Source organism: Scyliorhinus canicula, chromosome 3 (genome assembly GCF_902713615.1).
Source record: "Scyliorhinus canicula chromosome 3, sScyCan1.1, whole genome shotgun sequence".
NCBI lineage: Eukaryota > Metazoa > Chordata > Chondrichthyes > Carcharhiniformes > Scyliorhinidae > Scyliorhinus > Scyliorhinus canicula.
In genome coordinates this window covers 228,937,694-228,958,941 of record NC_052148.1, presented here as the reverse complement: position 1 = coordinate 228,958,941, position 21,248 = coordinate 228,937,694, and the positions used below count along the sequence as shown (strand labels likewise).

General features: G+C 47.2%; 1 protein-coding gene across 3 annotated transcripts in view; it reads left to right on the top strand.

Annotated features, from left to right (window-relative positions):
- Window positions 1–999: 999 nt before the first annotated feature.
- Window positions 1,000–21,248, top strand: part of bbs7 (Bardet-Biedl syndrome 7) — a 71,117-nt gene continuing 50,868 nt past the window's right edge. Inside the window, exons 1-5 of one of the 3 annotated variants that reach the window (XM_038792358.1) lie at window positions 1,000–1,207; window positions 4,181–4,246; window positions 4,529–4,591; window positions 7,663–7,838; window positions 9,893–10,079. In XM_038792358.1, coding sequence (XP_038648286.1) covers window positions 1,172–1,207; window positions 4,181–4,246; window positions 4,529–4,591; window positions 7,663–7,838; window positions 9,893–10,079 — 528 coding nt within the window. In that variant the 5' untranslated portion in view covers window positions 1,000–1,171. Of the gene's footprint in view, window positions 1,208–1,372; window positions 1,395–4,180; window positions 4,247–4,528; window positions 4,592–7,662; window positions 7,839–9,892; window positions 10,080–21,248 lie in introns of those variants that run through there. The other 2 variants (XM_038792359.1, XM_038792360.1) reach the window with 2 other exon arrangements.

The window sequence follows — 21,248 nt, the reverse complement described above, 5'->3', positions numbered from 1 at the left end:
TGTACATTCCTGTGTCCCTGTGGGCTCCATCTGTGAGCCGTTGCACGGCTCTGCCACAGGAGGAGATGATTAACCACAATTGCAAATTCCCTATTTGCGATAGCCTTTAGTCGCACGGTCAGAAACCTCGGCAATCAGTGGGGGTTATGGGTGGTCGGTGGGGCAGATAGACTGGGCTAAGGTTGCCCCCCGGAACGGGTACACACGATCCAGGAGTTGACAGGCTGATGCTGCATGCGTTGCCCCCCCCCCCCCACCCCGCTGCCGAGCACTTGGGAGGAAAGGCCAGCACCCCCAGGCTCTTTGCCTGTGAGCAAAGTTGGCTATTCACCTCCTTGGCTCCACGCAGAACTTCTGCCATGTTCACATTTTCAAAAGGAGTACTAATGATTTAGTACTAGTGTGACCATTTGCTGGGAGGCTAATGAATCACGGGAAGCCGTTGGATATGGAGTCGCTCCCGTTAATAGTATGGAAATAGGGCTTAATGGTGATAATTGGTTTCTCGCCACACTACGGCGAGATCCCGTTTTCGGCTAAGGGAGCTGGCCAGTTGCATCGCAAACTGACGCCTGCCGCGGATCTCGTTTTGGCCTCTCCGGCTATCGATCGGCCTTGTTTCGCTGTGCGAGGCGCAACGTGGCTGGAGTATAGCGCCCAAAATAAATTGTTGACGCCCAAATTTCCTCCATCTTCAGCGTTGAATGCTCTTTCTTTCGGAGCAAACTGGCTACTGTGCTTCCCACAACAGTAACGACATTTCAGAAAGTGCTCCATTAGTTGTGAAACGCTTTGTGGCGTCTGGCAGTCGTGAGAGGCGTTATATAAATGAAAGTTTATTCAATCCTTGACTGACACTTCATTACCCCCCCCCCCCCAAAGCCTGTGCACTTCCAGCTGCCAATGAGCGGTGAGTTTAAATGCCGGTGGGATTTTCGGAAGCCAATGGTGTGCGGTGTTAGAAGGCGCTTAAAGTCGCCATAGAAACGGGATTAGCGGGGCCTGGTTTGGATTTGATTATAAATAAACAGCCTGTTTGCCGGGCCGCTCCTGTGCTGTGCCGGATGGCCAGCGGGCTCGGGCATGAGTTTTCCGTGCGGCGCTGACATTTTTTAACACGGCCCCCGCTCTCGATCCGCCTCATTTTCCAGAACGAGAAACCGCGGCGGCCATGGAGTTAAATTTAAATCGCGTCGACTACCTGCAGGTTGGAGACCTGACTCCGCTGACACCCAGGCTTTTTAATAAATCGGACGGTATCAGCGTTTAAATTTGGGGGGGAGGTGGGAACAAATCAGCGACTATATTCCCAAACGACAGGCGCTGCACCTCAGTGGAACAGACCCAGCCTTGTCAACAAATTCAAATGTGAAACTAACTCCATTTGACTTTGGGTAAATGAATGCCCTCTGCTGCTCCCAGATTTGACACCTACTGTACCGACATGGGCCAGGATGACAAGGTCACTCAAATTGGCTTCAGTGACTTTGGGCAGGCGAAGATGCTGCTCCTGAGCAATATTCATTGTCCACTACGCAGAAATATGAATATTTAAGTTTGCTATCACTTATTCTATACATATCCTCTTGAGAAAATATGTGTCAAGTGCGGCGCCAGGGACCTGTGTTCAATTCCGGCCTCTGCACATTCTCCCTGTGCCTGCGTGGGTTTCCTCCGGGTGCTCTGGTTTCCTCCCACAGTCCAAAGATGTGCAGGTGGATTGGCCATGCTAAATTGCCCTTAGTATCCAAAAGGTTAGGTGGGGTGACGGGAATAGGGTGGGACTCTTTCAGAGGGTCGGTGCAGGCTCAATGGGCTGAATGGCCTCCTGTCTATATTGTTGGTATAAATTTGATAATGCAGTTATGTTTGTCAGCATTGTGGTTAAACCAGCCACCAAATATCTCACATAAATGGGCTGTTTTAACCTCCCATTTCCAAAACTTGCAATGACTGTGCTGATATTGCAAATGTGCTGATATTGCACATTGGGTATGAGTTCGGAGGTTTTTCACACAAAGAATGATGAATGCGTGACATGAACATTTCAGTGGGGGTACTTGCTGGTTGTAAAAACTTTGGAATCATTTTCGAAGAATTCTTCTTTTTGGTTGAACTAGGATGGGGCAACAGGACTTCCTGGAAATGTAATGGGCTTGTGAGAGCTTAGTCGTGTTGTCGAGCTCGATAGTGTCCTTGATCTTCGTTCAACACCTCGCTGTCCTAAATTTTAAATTAACACTCTGTACACTAACTACACTATGCAAAATACTGTGACTTTCTTTTCCTTTGACTATCCTTTTTTTAAAAAATCTTTTTATTGGCATTTTCAAAGTTATGTACATGGCCGTTTGTCTTTGTTTACTATACAGTGCGAAAAGGCATTTTATTAGTTTATTTACATATTCTTGCCATCTGATACGGCAGAGACCCCCCTTCCCCCATCCCTAACCCCCCCTCCCCCGGTCTGTTCGGGGGGTGTTCCCCCTTCTCCTTGTTTCTCCCCCCCCCTTTTTTTCTCCCTCTGTCGGCTTCAGCTGTGTCTTTTCTGTGGATTGGGGGGTTGCCCTCCTCCATCCCTGTGTTGTTTCTCTTTGTTCCTCTCAGGCTCTCAGTCTTCTTCCCCCCCTCCTCCCCCTGGGTTGTGTGTCCCTGACGTTCCTCCTTGTCTTCTTTTCTCTTTCTACACCTTCCAGTTTCCCACTCTATTGGCTGTTGTTGGCCTCAAAAAGGTTTTTGGAACAGACTGACAAATTGCCCCCGTGCAGTATGCAAGCCTTCCTCCGGCCCTCGGATGGCATATTTGATCTTCTCCAGGTGGAGAAATTCCAAAAGGTCAGCTCGCCAGTCTGCAGCAGTGGGTGGTGCTGCTGATCACCAGCCAAGCAGGATTCTCCGGCCTGTGATTAGGGAAACAAAGCTGGGGATCAGCCCTCTTCCCCATGTGTAACTCTGGCTGCTCTGATACTCCGAAGATTACCACATTTGGGCATGGTTTCAACCTCACCCCCACAACCTTGGGCATCGCTACGGAGAAGGCTGTTCAGAACCCAGCAAGTTTGGGACATGCCCAGAACATGTGGGTGTGGTTGGCCGGGCCTCTCTGGCACCATTCACATTTGTCCTCCACCTCTGGGAAGAACCTGTTCATTCGGGTTCTGGTCAGGTGTGCTCTGTGCACCACTTTGAACTGCATGAAGCTGAGACTTACTCAGGAGGAGGTGGACTTGGCCCTCTTCAGTGCTTCGCTTCAGAGTCCCCACCCCACTTCTGCCTCCAGTTCGTCCTCCCATTTCCGTCTGGTCTCGTCCAGTGGTGTCCGGGCTCTGTCCAGTAGCTGTCCATATATTTTCCCACAGAGTCCCCCTTCTTTACTGTCCGTATTCATAAGGTCCTCTAATAGTGTGGCCTGCGGGGCCCAGGGGTACCCTACTGTCTCTTTGCGGAAGAAGTGTTTTATTTGCAGGTGTCTCATTTCCTGTCCTGTCGGCATTTTCCAATCCTCCATCAGTTTATTCAGTATTGCTAGTCTGTGCCCTATGTAAATGCCCCTAACTGTCAGCGTTCCCCCGTCCTGTCTCCATTTTTTAAAGGTTGTGTCTAGCATGGCTGGCGGGAATCTGTGGTTACTGCAGATGGGGGCCGTAGGGGACATCTTGGTCAGCCACCGGGCTAGATGTGTATTTCATCAAGGGGGATGGGAGTGCTGCCGTGGCTAGGGCCCAGAGGGTTGTTGCCTTGCAGGAGGCCTCCTCCATCCGCACTCACTCAGAGTTGGGTTCATGGACCCATCTCCTCACTCTTTCTGCGGATGCTGCCCAGTAGTAATGTAAGTTTGGCAATGCCAGGTCTTCCCTGATTTCCTTCCTTTGCAGTGTTGATTTTGGGATTCTTGGATTTTTACCCCCCCCCCCCCCCCCCCCCCCCCCCCCCCCCCCCCCCTCCACCCCTCCACACACACACACAACACACAAATGCCATAATTACGCTATCTACGTTTTGGAAGAACGCCTTGGAGATGAAGATCGGTATGGATCTAAACAGGAAGAAGAACTTCGGCAGCACATTCATTTTGATTTCCTTTGACTATCCTATCATATGCTTTATATTAATTGATGAGATAGTCAACATGTCTTTATTGTGATAGTGCTGTAATTCATCTTCCCTTTTTTTTGCCTAGGTGGGAGTGACTTCCCAAAAGACCATGAGGCTCCTACCTGCAACAGGACGCAGAGCAATCCAAAAGGTTAATTCCCATTCAGTATACCTATCAAAATGATCATTTGATTTTCTAGTTCCAGGCAAAAGTGTGGGAGAAGAAGAGAAAGAAAATTAATGTCCTATCCTTCACCATTCATTAGGATATACTGTATGTTGTGACGTTATTGGAAACTAAAACTGGAGCCTGGTCTTTTAATTTTATGTCAGCATTTCTGCACTTTGCTAAAACTTATTTTTATACAGTTGATTTGAATATCTTTGATACTGTTTTGGTCTTTGAAATATTTTTATGATTTGAACTTTTTAGGTGGTCATTGCAGATCATGATGGAGTGGTTACTTGTTTCGGTATTAAAAAGGGAGAGGCAGTTGTAAGTATCAGCTGAAGATTATGACTTAAAGTAAAATTTTAACATTTTGGGAACGTGATTGTGGCATTGAGAAGTTGGACATTTGAAATGAACACTGCCTGTGCCAGGCTTGGCATTCTCCCAATTATATAACCCCCCCCCCCCCTTCCAAACGACCTGTTGGGCAGTATCGGGGCTTTATGAGGATTTTGGAGGAGTTTGGCCGGTTCTCTGGGTACAAGTTGAACATGGGAAAGAGTGAGGTGTTCCCGATTGAGAGGAGAGGAGGTTAGGGGAGCTGCCGTTCAGGGTGGTGGGGGCGAGCTTTAGATACTTGGGCATCCAGGTGACTTGGGGTTGGCCGCAGCTGCACAAGTTGAATCTGGCTCGTCTGGTGGAGCAGATGAAAGTGGACTTCAGGAGATGGGTTGTGCTGCCGCTGGCAAGGCGGGTGCAGACAATAAAAATTACGGTGTTGTCAAAGTTTCTGTTTGTGTTCTAGAACCTACCAAGTTTCATCCCAAAATCCCTTTTCAAGAAGGTTAATATGCTGAAATCTGGGTTTGTGTGGGGAAAATCCCGTGGGTTAGGGTTTTTCTGGAGCGGGGTAGATGGGAGGTGAGGTGGGGGGGGGGTGTGGTGTTCTGCTGGCGTTGCCAAACATGGTGAACTACTACTGGCCGGCAAGTATCGCTATGGTTAGGAAATGGGTCGTGGGGAGGTGTCGGTGTGGGGGCGGATGGAGGTGGCATCTTGTAGGAGAACGGGTTTGAGCGTTTTGTTATCAGCACCTCTGCCATTCTCGCCAGCCAGGTACTCCGTGAGCCCAGTGGTGGTGTCAGCTCTAACGGTGTGGGGCAGTGAAGACAGAACTTGGTGCTGGAGGGTGCCTTGGTGTGGGCACCGATCTGCGATAACTGTAGGTTTGCGCTGGGCGGGGGGGGGGGGGGGGGGGGGGGGGGGGGGGGGGGAGGGGAGAGAGAGAGGGGTTGGTGCGAGGTTTCGGGGTGGCAACAATGAGGGATTGATCTATTTGGCGATCTGTTTATAGGGGATAAATTTACGAAATTGTAGGACCTGGAGGAAGAGCACGTGCTGCCCAGAGGGAATGGTTTAGGGTACCTGCAGGTCCGAGATTTTGTAAGGAGAGTGGTGCCGTCCTTTCCTGGGCTGCCAGTCCTAGGGTTGCAAGACAAGATACTGTTGAGGGACGAGATAAATGAGGGGAAGGTGTTTGAGGTCTACAAGGTGTTGATGGATTGGGGGAGGGCCCTGGAGGGGGACATAAAACGCAAGTGGGAGGAAGAGCTGGGAAGCGAGGTGGGAGGTGAGACGTGGGCAGAGGCCCTGCAGATGGTGAATGTATCCTTGTTGTGTTCGAGGCTAAGCCTCATTCAGTTTAAAGTAATACATAGGGCACATATGACGGTAACAAGGATAAGTAGGTTCTTTGAGGGGGTGGAGGATAGGTGTGCAGAGAGGCCCGCACTCACATCCACATGTTCTGGGTGTGACCAAGGCTGAAGGTGTTCTGGCAGGGGTTTTGAGAACCTAATGTCCGAGATGCTGGGGGTGAGGTGGCCCTGAGTCCAGAGGTGCCGATATTTCGGTATCGGAAAATATGAGGGGTGAGAAGCCAATGTTTTGGCCTTTGCCTCCCTGAAAGCCAGAAGACGGATCTTGCTCTGGTGGCGGGACTCGGAGCCGCCGAAAGCGAGGGTGTGGGTGAGCGACCTGGCGGAATTCCTGAGGCTGGAGAAGGTCAACTTTGTCTTGAGGGGGTTGGCAGATGGGCTCACTCGAAGGTTGAAGCTGTTTATCGATTTTCTTTTAAGGAGGTTTGAAGGGTCGGCGTAATGGGGGGTTAAGGGGGTTAAAATGGGGAAGACAGGAGAAGTGGATGGTATCAAGGAAGCGGGGTGGGAGTGGGTGTTGGTTGTTTATAATGTTGTTTGGTTGTTCTGTTTATGTTTGTTTACATGAAACTTCCTTGAATAAAATATAGTTTTAAAAAACGTAACACTACAGCTTATAAAAATGTATGCTATAAAATCAGTTTTACTTTTTGACTGTCCTCAAGAGTTCCCTTATCTTATGAAATCTTTAAGGTTGATTCACTTCCAGGGACCAACCCAAAAGGTATATCATAGCTCTCCAGAATTTATACTGATTTCTCTTCAGTGCTCCGGCTATTCGTCAAGGTAGAACATTTAATGGGGGTCCTTCCATTAGCTTTCGGTTAAGGGACCCTCCAATTTATTTACCAACCTCATAAATCTGGATTCCACAGCTCCGACATGGGCCTTCCTGTGTGTCCTGTGCAGTGGCTTAAAAACATCGGGAAGCCGCGTTTGGTTTCCCAATGATTCCAAAATGCAACCAAGCTGATTACTTCCGCAACTCCAATTGCAATTTATTGAGAATTACTGTCAATTTCTTCCTTTAGTTTCTTGCTAAAGATATTTTCCAATTGTTTTTCCCCTTTCCAGCTTTGTTTCCTATACCAAGTATCAGCTCTCAATTGTAAGCGACATACATTTATCCTATTTCATTTCTAGGACTCATTTTGTTCTTTTGACTTCCGAGGAGCTATATGTGGCTTAGGGTCAGAACTCAGACAATACTCTAACCCTAACCTGCCCCAAACCCACCTGTTTTTTTGGGGGGTTAAAATTCTCCTTATTGTAACTGATTATGTTAATTTATAATGGGTTATTTTTTCAGGTCAGATGATATTTGTGACTGGCCATCTTGCTGACTTTTATTTTGATTATTAGGAGTCAGTGAAGTTACCTTTGGATTAAACATGAAAAACTCTGGGGTAGCATTCCTTCAGTTGGAACTGATGATGAAGTTTCTTGACCCCTGAGGAGTGATTGTGTACTATAGCACACCCTGTAGTTCCATCGTTGTTGTGGGGCATATTTTGTTGAACTAATCTCTTTTTCACTGTGGATAGCATCCATTGAGTTTATGATGTAAATTGTGTTTGAAGCTGTCCCCAAACAGTGAAATGCTAATGTGCTTTAATATAAATTGCAAAAATCTTTTGTGTTTGAGGAAGTCAAATGTGTGATTTCACTTGTGCACAGCCAGTGTTCAAGACCTTGCCAGGACAGAAAGTTTCCAGATTGGAGCTAGGAGGAGCCATTGGTACCCCACAGGAGAAAATCTTTATAAGTGTTGGCTCAGAGGTGCGAGGCTTCACTAAGAAGGGAAAGCAGTTCCTGTCATTTGAAACTAACTTTACGGAAATAATTCGAGCTATGTAAGTCATCCATGAATTGTGCCCATTATGTTTTGTTCAGAAATAAGGCTTCCTTCTGCAGATTTACTGCTTGCTGTTCCAAGCAATATTTCAGTGATTTGCTGCTTTTCTCCCCTCCACACTTCTACCAACAAATTCCCTACACATTGCTTCTGAGGAAAGCATTAATTACCCTCCAGGTTTAATTCAAGTTTCTATTTTGGTAAAGCTAAGTAATGTTTGTTTATCTTACAGCCACAGACTTAGGAATTTACCTTTGAGGATAAATGTATATGTGTATACAATATATACGCCATCTATCAGCATTGTCAATGTTAAACTGGATGTTGTTGATAGCTTCACATATCCAGGCTCCACAATCACCAGCAATCTATCCCTTAATGCTGAAATCAATACACACACCGCAAAAGCTGCAGCTGTCATGTCCAAGCTGTGTAAAGGTGTGTAGAACAACAGTAACCTAACTGAGAACGCCAAACAGTCTACCAAGCCTGCATCCTCAGTGAATTCCTCTACACGTCAGACCTGAGACCTAGACAACATGTGCTGGGCAGGAGAAAAGGATGATGTTTCCACCTTCACAATCTTGGATATATCCTTGGTATTTAGTGGCAGGGCAAGGTCACCAATTCAAAGGTCCTGATTTCATTGCTAAGCAAATGGCATCTGGGCTGTCTTGGCTCTGTTGGTTGGACACCTGCAAGTGAGATATGCAACTGGGAGAGAGACACCAATGGCTGTGTCTTCTGGAAACTGAATGGAGGGGCATACATACAAATAGCAGTAGGCCATTTGGTCCCTCGAACCCACTCTGCCATTCAATAAGATCATGGCTGATGTAATTGTGCCCTCAATTCCACATTCCGCCTCCCCCCAATACCTTGGATTCTTGACTAACAAGGGAATCAATCTACCTCTGCCTTAAAAATATTTGTTGACACTGCCTGCTACGCTCTCAGGAGAGGAGGGTTCCAAAGATTCACAACCCTCTTTGAGAAACAATTTCCTCTCTTCTCTATCTTGAATAGGAGACCCCTTATTTTTAAACTTTGTCCCATAGTTCTGGTTTCTCGCACAAGGGAAAACATCCTTACAGCAGCTACCCTGTAAGGTTCCCTTAAGCTCTGCATGTTGCGATAAGATCACTCCTCAAACTTCTAAACTCCCAATGGATACAGGTCGAGCCTGTCTAATGTCAGATACTGTCGAGGCACCTTGTCAGATACCTTCTGGAAATCAGAGTGTAACACATCCACAGGTTCCCCTTGCCCATATTGCGTATTACTTCTTCAACGACCTCCAATCAATTCATCAAACATGATTTCCCTTTCAAAATACCATGTTGACTCTGCTTGATTGAACTGAGATTTTCTATTTGCCCTGCCCTGTGCTAATGGTAGTCAAGCTAACTGGCCTGGATTCTCCTGCTTGAATAGCGAAATCAAATGCACTATTTCCTATCTGATGAGAACTTTCTAAAACCAATGCAGTAATGGAAGAAATGATGAGAAACATGCAGTTGGCCAAGAAGAGGGGCCAGAGAAAAGAAAGAGGCCTGTATGTCCTGTGCCTTCTCAGTTCACTGTCTTTCTCTGCAGCCAATGCTGAGACTGCCATGCCAGAGTCGGGTGCCTGAGCCATACCAGGCAATCTTTAACATGGTTGACTACCATAGCACAAGCTATCTTTTCTTTTTTTAAATAAATTTAGGGTACCCAATTATTTTTTTTCCAATTAAGGGGAGGTTTAGCATGGCCACTCCACCTGCCCTGCACATCTTTGGGTTATGGGGATGAGACCCACGCAGACACGGGGAGAATCTGCAAACTCCACACAGACAGTGACCCAGGGCCGGGATCGAACCCGGGTCCTCGGTGCTATGAGGAAGCAGTGCTAACATCTGTGCCACCGTGCCGCTCACAAGCTATCTTTTTTGAGATGAAAGGCTACCAGCATACAGAACGTGGTGTTTTGTTTAATTTGTTTCACTGAAAAAGTGTTTGTTCATGTCAAATATATTCATAAAATTCTCACCGCATGTTGATTCTTCACAGGTATGTGTCTGGTGCAGACCTTTTCTTATGTGCAAACTATATCTATAATCACTACTGTGACTGTAAAGATCAGGACTACTACCTGTCCAGTGACAAGATCAATGATATAATCTGCTTACCAGTGGAAAAAGTAGGTCATATTGCACCGATATTAGCCTGCCAAGACCGGGTGCTCAGAGTTTTAAAGGTAATGCAACAGATTTGTCATAATTCTTACCCATTTTTCCAATTTGGATTTGAAAAAATAGTTACTTTTTTAAGTGTTGGTTGGGTTTTAACATAAATCACATTCACATAAATTTAGATAAAGGCTACTGATGTGAATAGTTTGCGAAATTGTAATGATTTAACAATTATAAACGATAAGCAATTTTTTTTAGCATGCTTTGGCAAATGATGAACTCGTTACACTCATTGCATTGAGAAGTCTGTGGTCCTGGGCACTCAGCAGGGATATTATGATAGGCCTGCCTCAGTCTATGAACATAGGATGAACATAGGATGAACATAGGATGAGATACATTCAGTCAGGCTCTAGATCAGAAATAGGAACAAGAGATGCCATTTGGTCCATTGAGCCTACTCCACCATTCAACAAAATCATAGCTGACCTTTGTTGCACGTTTTACTATGGGCGTAAAACGCGTTTATTGGAGTGTATTAACACGCCTCCGAGTTCGACGTGTGCTTAACACTGCTAGGCTCTGTTCTATGTAATTATTCAGCTCTGGAGTCGCCAGCTGCCGTATAGGCAACGTCACAAGTATTCCAAGGTCAAGTTCAAAGTAATAAAGACGATACACCGATTAGCCAAGTTCAAACGATCAATATTTATTATACAGTTAATAATAAATACTCATGCACACACACTAAGAGACTAAGCTACAACTAAACATAAGCAAACAGAATACTTATCTAACAGGAACAGGCAAGGTCAGAGAACGAGGCCTTCGTCCTGGTTTTGTCTGCAGCCTTCAGCAAGCGTTCTGGTACTTGGGAGTCTAGTGGGCTTGGATCGCGTAGCGAGCGTTGAACTTACGGTTTCGGCGGCTGGTGCTCAACGGCTGGAGTCAGGATACCAGGTGTCAGTCGGGGCCGGAGCACGGGTTTAACAGACCGGACAACACGAGGTCCCTATCTTTTATAGGGGTTCCGTTGTCCTTCCCTCTTCCCGGGCGGGCTCTACCTATTGGATCAATTTCTTATCGATACTGGATTAATTCCCCAATGCGAGGGGGTCTCCGTGATGGAGGGGGCGTTTCTTATGTCCTTTTGTTTGGAGGTTTCTGGTGCCTCGATGTCTGGGTCTTGATTGGAATGTGTCCATTCAGAACCAAATGTATCTATTGTGTGGGTGTTCAAGTCTGATGGCCTCATTAGCATGCAAAGCGTTTTGCCATTTGCACCTAACTAAGGTCTTTTCACCTGAGCCCAAACTGGTTTCTGCTGCTGCAGAATGCAAACTGCTCTTTGCAGACTGCTGTTCTGGCTGAACTGTCTGTTTCTCAGCAGCCTTCCATTTTAGTTTGGCTCAGTGTCCATTTTGCGTGGCCAGCATGGCTACATTCCCTCCTTGTGATCCTCACAATCATACTATTGTGAAGGATCACCTATGTGCTTTGCCTCCTTGTGTTCTGACCTCTTGCCAGTTCCTGTTCTACTCTGTTCTAAACTATGGGAAGAAGAGAAAAAAATTTAACTAACATTTCTACTTGGCCCTATGTCAAAGGGACATGCATTACTACAATTGGGAACCTCTACCTATCACTATTAACCTTAACCTTAACTTAAACATTTAATCACTCTAAAATCTTAACCATTCACACCACAACATCACACTTCCCAACTCGGCAGTCGAGTATGGAACAATATAATACATGGCTGAATTTTATTTACAGAGTGTTGTAATCAGTAAGGGGTTGAGGGGTTTGGTGGAATCCGAAGATGGGGGATTGCACTCTATAGATGGGTGAGGTGCTGGAACGAGAGGCTCTCCTCTTCCATTTCCTCAACCTGAGGGTCTGCACTAGGATGGTGAGGATCGCGATCACCAACAGTGATTCGATTATGTAGGACATGGAGTACCACGTCATGAATTTAGTACACCAGGTCTGAACCTCGCTGATCAGAGCTGAGCACTGGGGGTTTGTTGTACTAACATTTACGGTGGGGGTTGTGGGGGAAACGTGTCTTGTGTCCACACATATACATATGACATTGAACAGTAATAAGTGGGCTTCCATCATCTTTTGTTGTTCTTCTTTCTCTTCCTTCTTCCTCCGGTATTGACAATCCTGGCTTCGACCTCTGTCTCGTCCTTTGAAACCTTTGGGATCAAGCACAGTATCTGTCAATACACAGTTTAAGACCTTTACTTGTTAGTGCATCTGTCTTTCAAAACCCAATTGACCCTTTAAAATGACTGGCTAAGTCACACCCTGTGACTCCCCTCATTTTTTTTCAAAAAGCGAATTTAAAGACCAGCATACACCTAACAATCCTTCCTTCTGCGAGCCGTCTCGCAGGCTTTGCTGATTTACCATCCGAATGTTCCCGGATGTAAATAGCATGTGGGATGGCGGCCGAAGGGCTACCTAACCTAAAATGAAAACAAACTTGGAAATAAACATCCGAATGAGTTGCGTATGGGCCGCTACGGGTATGAGTTGGATGGGATCCCCGGGTAGGGCGTGCTGTGCCATACCCGAGCTTGGCTGACCAAGGGTTGGTTCTCAGACAGGGCGGGTCCTCAGTGCCGTTTGTCCACTGCCTGAGTAACCTGGAAAGAAACGGGTACGAATGTGTTGACCATGACTTGCAGCCTCTATTTCGCCGAATAGAGGGGCACCTAAAAAAAAAACCAAGGGAGCCAAGATGCTCCAACTGAGGACATCACTGAAGTTCTCAGAGATATCTGCAGATAAACTATTTGGCGTGTGGCCTTACAACTTTGGAAAGGATCTCCAATCAAACCGAAGTTCTCAAAGGTATCTGCGGACAAGCTAACGTGTATGTGAGGTGGTCACAATCTTTTCAGCTGAAAAGAAGATGTCCATCCTCCAGCTGAACAATGTACAAACCTGAGACAAACAAACATAAAACGAAGACAAACATACGTGCAGGTTCCATCAGAAAGGACATCGTTTCCCTCAAACGATTCCTATCTTACATCATCTGGACACCTCACTTTGATTCTGCCTCTGTGAACAGGGTCACAAAGGGGTTGCCGTGTCGGGAGTCAGACACCGTGTCGTCCTGCTCTCCCGGATCCCACACCCTTGTGTGGATCAGGCATGCTATTTTGGCATTGTGTGACCGGGGGTCACTCTCATCATTGCGGACAAGTCTGTAGGAATTGTCCCTGTGCCATTGTGTAGTGTCGAGTGTGTTGTCGGGGTAGTCGGGGTTGGGTGGTGGTTCTGGATATTTGAGGTAGGTGACTTCCATGGGGTCACTGGAGTCGGGGTCGTAGTTGGTGCAGTGTGGGCTGTATGGCTGTGTGCTGTCGCTGTCTTCAGAGTCAGTGTCAGTCCTGCTGTCTCTGCTGTGGCAGCTTGTGGGCGTGTCGGGGCGTGGTCTGTAGTGGTCTGTGGGCGGAGTCGTGGGCGAGTCCGTGGATGAACTGGTCTGTGAGGGGGATGGTGGAAAAGTGTCTCTGGTGGGCGGGGTGAAGTGTTCTGCTGCATCCAGCAGGACATGGTGAGCATGGTTGGCCTGTGTTCCATATGCCTTTAACTGGTTTATATGGAACCACGCGGTCTTCCCATTAGGATACTTTATCCTGTAAACGGAGGGGCTAATTTTGTCCGAAATTGAGTAGGGACCGGAATATTTTGGAGCCAAAAAACTGCTGGGGTTATAAACAGATAACATTACCTGTTGCCCAACCTGGAATTCTGTGGTGTGTACGGTCTTATTGAAACAGGCAGTCTGTTGCTGTCGGCGTTTCCCTAGCTGGACTGCGGCTGCGAGCTGTGCAGACCTCACAGTCTCAACTAGATCTTTAACTGCCTTTTCATGTGTGAGGGCCATCACTTCGGGGCTTGTCATGTCCAGTCCTAAAAGGAATTCTGTACCTTTCATAGGGCGTCCGGTCATGAGTGTATGTGGTGTGTATCCTGTCGATGTGGAGACAGTGTTCCTTATGAACATAAGTGCAAATGGGAGCACTGAATCCCATGTGGAATTGTTCTGTTGAACCATTTTCCTAAGGGTCGTTTTTAGGGTCCGATTCATGCGCTCCACAATCCCGCTGGACTGTGGATGATACGCAATGTGGAAGTTCTGTTTGATTCCGAATATTGTCAGGACGTTCCTCATGACCCGTCCTGTAAAGTGAGATCCCTGGTCCGAATCGATACTTCGGGGTAAACCCCATCTCGTGAAGATGTGGTGGGTCAGGATCTTTGCAGCTGTCTTAGCTGTGTTTGTTCGTGAGGGAAATGCCTCTACCCATTTGGTAAAGGTATCTATCACCACCAGAACGTATTTATAGCCATTCCTACAAGGGGGCAATGGACCTATAAAGTCGATCTGGAGGTTTGTCCAAGGGCCGTTAACTGGGCGAGTATGCCGAAGTTGTGCTTTCTTAGAATACCGCTCCGGGTTATTCTGAGCACAAATCAGGCAATTCTCTATGTAGTGCGTTACATCATTCCTGAGATTAGGCCACCAACAGAGTTGCCTGAGGTGCCTCGTTGTTGCATCAATTCCCTGATGCCCGTGTCCGTCATGGAACAAGGCAATCATCTGATTCCTGTCCTGCTGTGGGACCACATAAAGTTGGTCCTTAATGATCACACCCTCATGTGCGGTCAGTGCGTGTTTAAAGTGCTCGTACGCAGGCACAAAGTTTCCCTTGACAACCTCCCTGAGGTCTCCGTCCTGTTTCTGTGCTGCCACGAGATCTTTAATATCAGTCTGTGAGACTTGGACTGCGCTCACAGGGGCGCTAGCTGGTGCGCTAGCTGGGGGGGTCCATAAGTGTCCTCTCCTGGAACCTGCCTTAGCCAACGCGTCGGCCTTTACATTCCCAGGGGGTGATGACCTATGGTGGCTTCTTACTTTTATTATGCCGAAGGTCCTGTCCTTCGCTCTCTCTAGGATATGCTGGAGTAAGGGGGCTGATGGAAAGGGTTTTCCGTCTGCGGAGACAAAACCTCGTGTCCTCCACAGGGGCAGAAAATCTGTCAGGCTATTGCAGACATATAAGCTGTCTGAATATATGTCTGCTGGGCTGGGGAAAGAATCGGGGTGGTCCACTATGTACGCTATGGCTGCTAGCTCTGCTGCCTGCGCGCCTAAGTGACCTGGTAACTTAAGAGCGATTTCTTCGAGAGCGCGCCCCTGCGCGTCCTCTACATAGATGCCGCATCCTGTGATACGCTCACCATTTAAAACTGTGGAGGAACCGTCTACATAAATCCTCAAGGGTCCACATGTGTCTGTGGGCTGGGGGCTTTGTTTCGGGTTCCCTATCTTCCTGGGGGGTGTTTTGGCTAAAAAGGGTCCTGTGTTATGCAGGGGAGCTACAATTTCACAGTCATGGGGCTGTCCGGGGTATTGGAGGTTGTCTGCTAAGTATGTGTGTGTGCGTGTCCGTTTTACAGTAATGTCCCGTCCTTGTAAAAGTAGGGTCCACCTAGCTGCCCTAATCTGGCTAACTGAACCGTCCTTCAGTCGACCGTCTAGTAGTAGCTGTGTGGGTGTATGTTCGGTTAGAATGGTGATGGGGTTTAGTCCGGTGATGTATGAGAAATACTGCACTGCCCAGAAGACAGCAAGGAGGTGCCTCTCACAGGCCGAAAATCCTTGCTCTACCGGGTCTAACAGTCGGGAGGCATAAGCCACTGGTCTTAGCTGCTCGTGCCGTTCTTGAAGCAACACGGCCGAGAGGGTCAGATCGGTGCTCGCTACCTCGATTGCGTACGGTGAAAGTTGGTCGGGGACTAGCAGCGCGGGTGCTGCACTAAGGGCTCGTTTCAACTCTTCCACAGCGCCTGTATGCTGCGGAAGCCATTCCCAGGGGGCTCCTTTCTTAAGGAGGTCTGAAAGTGGGGCGGCTTTTGTCGCGAATCCGTCTATGTGGTTCCGACAATAGCCAACCAGTCCTAAAAACGACCGGAGGGCTGATACATTCTGGGGAAGGGGCAATTTGACAATCGAATCAATTCTTTTGAATTCGATCTCGCGTTTGCCGTGCGTGATGACTGATCCCAAATACATCACTTTACTTTCCAATATTTGGGCCTTTTTCGGGTTAACTTTACAGCCAATTTCAGTTAAGAGTTCCAGGAGTTCGGCCAGAAGCGAAATGTGCTCTGCCTTTGTGTCTGTCTGCAGTAGTAGGTCGTCTACATACTGTACCAGACATTCGGGTCGGGAAAATTTTTCTAATCCACTTGCCAGCTGTCGGTGGAAAATGGAGGGTGAATTGTGGAATCCTTGTGGGAGGCATGTCCACGTGTACTGCTGTGTTTTAAAAGTGAATGCGAATTTGTATTGGCACGCTTTTGCCAATGGTATTGACCAGAATCCATTACTGATGTCCAATACCGTGAAGTACTTGGCGTTGAGACCCTGCTTGAGCATGGTCTCGGGACTAGTAGCTACCGTTGGGGCTACTGCGGGGGTTACTTTGTTGAGTTCCCGATAATCGATGGTCAGGCGCCATGATCCATCGGGCTTCCTCACTGGCCAAATAGGGGCATTGTTGGTGGAGGCTACCGTTCTCAGTACACCTTGGTCCAACAAGCTGCCTATAACTTTTTCTATTTCCACCTCTGCCTCGAGGGGAAATCTATATTGCTTTTGCGGTCGGGGGTCCTGTCCGGTAACATGAACTTGTCCAGTCATTCTGCCACAGTCATGACGGTGACTTGCAAATGCTGTCCTGTGTTTGTTTAGTAGGGCCTTAATTTGTCGGTCGGTGTGGAGTGTAGTCAGGTCGAATGAGTACTCTCCCACTGCGCTAATCCGATTAGCGTAGTCTCCTACTGTGAGGGTGGCTGGGGCTCTGTCTGATCTCGCCATTCGCCAGACACACTGGTTCACTGGGTCGAACGACAAGCTGTGAGCGTTCATAAAATCTATCCCCAGGATGTGCTCTGCTGTCCGGGGAAGATTTACTAAAACTACGGGGTGCCTTGTGCTAATGTTCCCTAGCTGGATCGCTACGGGTGCTGTGATATGTCCCTGCTGCGAGTGTCCGGTGAACCCGCTAAGTGTGATGGTGGAGGTGGTCGGCCACGTGTCTATCTAGCTGTCCGAAAACTGCGCTGAAATGAATCCACAGCCTTCCTGCGAATGCTGTGGGGTGTTCGGATCTCTTCTGCCTGCACTTATTCAAGCCTTCTACGGGGTCACCTCTATTGTACCCGATGGCATCTAAAATGGCAGTGTGCATCTCCTCTAGGCTGCCTCCTGCCACGTTCTGTGGGTCGGGGAGGGCTGCCACTACACTCTGGTCCAAGCTCAGCACGGTGAGCTTAACCTGCTCTCTCTCATCCAGGCCGTACATGGTAGCCTGCTGTTTTACTTTAGCAAAGAACTGGTGGGGGTCTGCGGTGGGGAGGAACGGAGTGATCTTTTCACAAGCGTCCCTTAGCTGGGTTACTGTTAAAGGGGTGGTGTAAGTTATGCCTGGGGCGCCTTCTGATTCGGCTTTCCTCTGTGTGGTTACGGGATTCATGGGTGCGGTTATGATCTGAGCTGTGGGGGGTTGGGGTGCCTGTCGTTTCTGCTGAGCTGCGGGCGCACATGTTCCCTGAACATAACGCTGCGCTGTCTCGCTTAATTCCTGCCAATCTGGGGCGTTTTCCCCATCTAACTGAGCTCCAAAGGTGCTTTGGAAGCCATTCTGCACCGAAAGCAGAGATTGCAGTTCCGCAATCTGTTTCCTGCATTTCGCGTGGTCAACTGTGCTTTGTCTTTGTTCGGTCGTTGCAGCGTGGAGTGCTCTCAAAGCTGCTTTGAGATCGGAGCATTGCCTCTGCAATGCCTCCACCTGCTTTTCCGATTCCTGTCTTATCAGAACGGCACGTTGCACGTCCTGATAGGCTTTCTCATACTGGGTCTGGGAACTGTTCAGATGAGCTAGACAAGACTGGTGAGCCCTCTTGGCATCATCCACCTCTCTATCCTTCTCTGCCAACTTCCCTTTTAATTCCAGGTTTTCTTTCTCGATGTCCCTGACATCGACCTTACTCATTCGGTTCCTTTCCTCTAAATCTGCCCGGAGCGTCCTGATGACCTCCTCTGCGCCTTGCAACTGTGCCAAGCAGGACACAATCGCCATCGGCTTGCGTGCTTTACCTAAACTCTTTTTGTGTATTTGAGAGAGGTTCTCCCACCAAGTATGACCTATACTTCCGGGACCTGTCTCCTCATTTGCACAAAACTCTTTCCAAAGGGGCCATCCCTTTCCCTGCAGATATTTGCGGAGTTCCAGCTCCCACGTGGGACACTGGCCTACTCTGCTACTGCTGCTGGTCGCTGCGACCACAAACTTTGCTGGATCCATCAGACGTTCCATTGCCTGCATGGCCATTTCCTCTGACTCTCTTTTTATAATTTGGAACAGGGGGTTGCTGGGGTGGTGTTTCGTAAAAAGGGTACGGCTTACGCTATTTTCCGATCACAAAACTACCGAAAGTTTGTCGCAACAAAAAGCTTTCAGTTTTACCTTACAGCCCTGTTAGTACGCATGCACTAAAACACACTTCCGAATTTCGCTTATTATTTTGAACACCTTGAATACTTGTGATCTCTTTCTTTCTCTGCAATTTGGAGTTCTAATTCAAATTTCAGGGTCCTGGACACTGTGGTGTTTCCACTTACAACAGGGTCCCGGCGGATGTCGCCACTAAATGTTGCACGTTTTACTATGGGCGTAAAACGCGTTTATTGGAGTGTATTAACACGCCTCCGAGTTCGACGTGTGCTTAACACTGCTAGGCTCTGTTCTATGTAATTATTCAGCTCTGGAGTCGCCAGCTGCCGTATAGGCAACGTCACAAGTATTCCAAGGTCAAGTTCAAAGTAATAAAGACGATACACCGATTAGTCAAGTTCAAACGATCAATATTTATTATACAGTTAATAATAAATACTCATGCACACACACTAAGAGACTAAGCTACAACTAAACATAAGCAAACAGAATACTTATCTAACAGGAACAGGCAAGGTCAGAGAACGAGGCCTTCGTCCTGGTTTTGTCTGCAGCCTTCAGCAAGCGTTCTGGTACTTGGGAGTCTAGTGGGCTTGGATCGCGTAGCGAGCGTTGAACTTACGGTTTCGGCGGCTGGTGCTCAACGGCTGGAGTCAGGATACCAGGTGTCAGTCGGGGCCGGAGCACGGGTTTAACAGACCGGACAACACGAGGTCCCTATCTTTTATAGGGGTTCCGTTGTCCTTCCCTCTTCCCGGGCGGGCTCTACCTATTGGATCAATTTCTTATCGATACTGGATTAATTCCCCAATGCGAGGGGGTCTCCGTGATGGAGGGGGCGTTTCTTATGTCCTTTTGTTTGGAGGTTTCTGGTGCCTCGATGTCTGGGTCTTGATTGGAATGTGTCCATTCAGAACCAAATGTATCTATTGTGTGGGTGTTCAAGTCTGATGGCCTCATTAGCATGCAAAGCGTTTTGCCATTTGCACCTAACTAAGGTCTTTTCACCTGAGCCCAAACTGGTTTCTGCTGCTGCAGAATGCAAACTGCTCTTTGCAGACTGCTGTTCTGGCTGAACTGTCTGTTTCTCAGCAGCCTTCCATTTTAGTTTGGCTCAGTGTCCATTTTGCGTGGCCAGCATGGCTACACCTTCTACGTCAATGCCATTATCCCCTTCTTGTGGGATTGCAATCATCACCTTCAAAGATCTATCCTCCTGGATTCCATCCAATAGTCACTCTGTCTCGGACCGCTTTAATGACTGCCCATCTTGCAGGGTTTCATTGTCTCCCAAGACTTGGTTTCCCTGGGTTGCCGAGCAAGCACTCCAGTACAACTCAAACACAATTTCAGCTCTTCATGAGCTGAACCGAACGCTACTGCTCCAGATGGTTACCTTTGTCCCAAAAGCCCGCAGCATGGAATTACCAATGTTCTGCCTTCTTTGATCTCCAGGGCTTCTCCTGTACCATCACTACTTAAGGCTGCTATTTACAGCCCTTTTTCTGCTTGAGCCCCTTCTTTGCTCCACTCCCTGGTGGCTCAAACTGGTGGTCTCCTGTCCCTCAAGTCTGGGACTCTCTTTGGAGCCCTCTCCCTTGTTTTGACTCTTCTCCAGTCAGTCCTGGGTCATATGATTAGGGATTTTGTGGCATTTTCATTTTTCCCCAATCTCTCACCATTTAAGAAATATTTTACATTTCTATTTTTCCTCCCAAGTTGGAGAGCTTTATATTTTTCCACTTATAATCCATCTGCCATGTTCGTGCCCGCTCACTTAGCTTGTCTAAATCTCCTTGAAGCCTCTTTGTAACCTTCTCAAAACTCACATTCCCAACAAGGTCTATGTCATTAGCCAACTTGGAAATATGACATTTTGACCCACATCCAAATAATCAATACAAATTGTGAATTGCTGGGGCCAAAGCACTGATCCTTGCTATACCCCACTAGTCACAACCTGCCAACCTGAGAATGACCGGTTATTCCTACTCTTGATTTTCTGTCATAAAGCATGTCATGTATCTGGAAAGCTGTGAGAACAATTTTTGACCATGCTTAGAAAGAAAATAGTTAGGATTTATTTTGTTTGTCAAGCAGGATAACTGCAATGAGAGTATAGAATAGTATGTAATATAGCAGGTTAATATTGTTTTATAGCTAAAAGAGTTTAATGGGTTAACTTGTGTACAGTTGCAGAGAGAGAGAACATGGACAATATATGTTGGAGACATTTCACCATAGGGCACACTACCTGAGCCAAGTAAAATAAGAGAATTGGTGTTGCAATAAGTAACTGCATTTTGGTAGAATTGATTTTAGACAAATACTTATAGATAAAACTATAGAGTGGTCGGGACATAGCTTGGATACAAATGAAAAATGGAAAATTACTGAGGGAAACATAGACGCAGGGACCTTGAATATTTGAATTGAGAAAGATACTGAGTTTTAGAGGAAAGTTGACAAAGTGGGATTACTTGAGTAAGTTCTGTTTTGGGGTGAATTACCTTATTTGAGGTAAACCTCTATGGTTCAGTGAGTTTTTAAAGTATTTTCCAGTTCTAGAATTTTAATCTCTCCTTGATGCTAGAGCATTTCCAAATTACAGTTTGTTACATTTTCATTTTTTTATTGATCTGAGCAAATAGAAACTGGTGCATTTATGACAGTTAAAATTGTCTC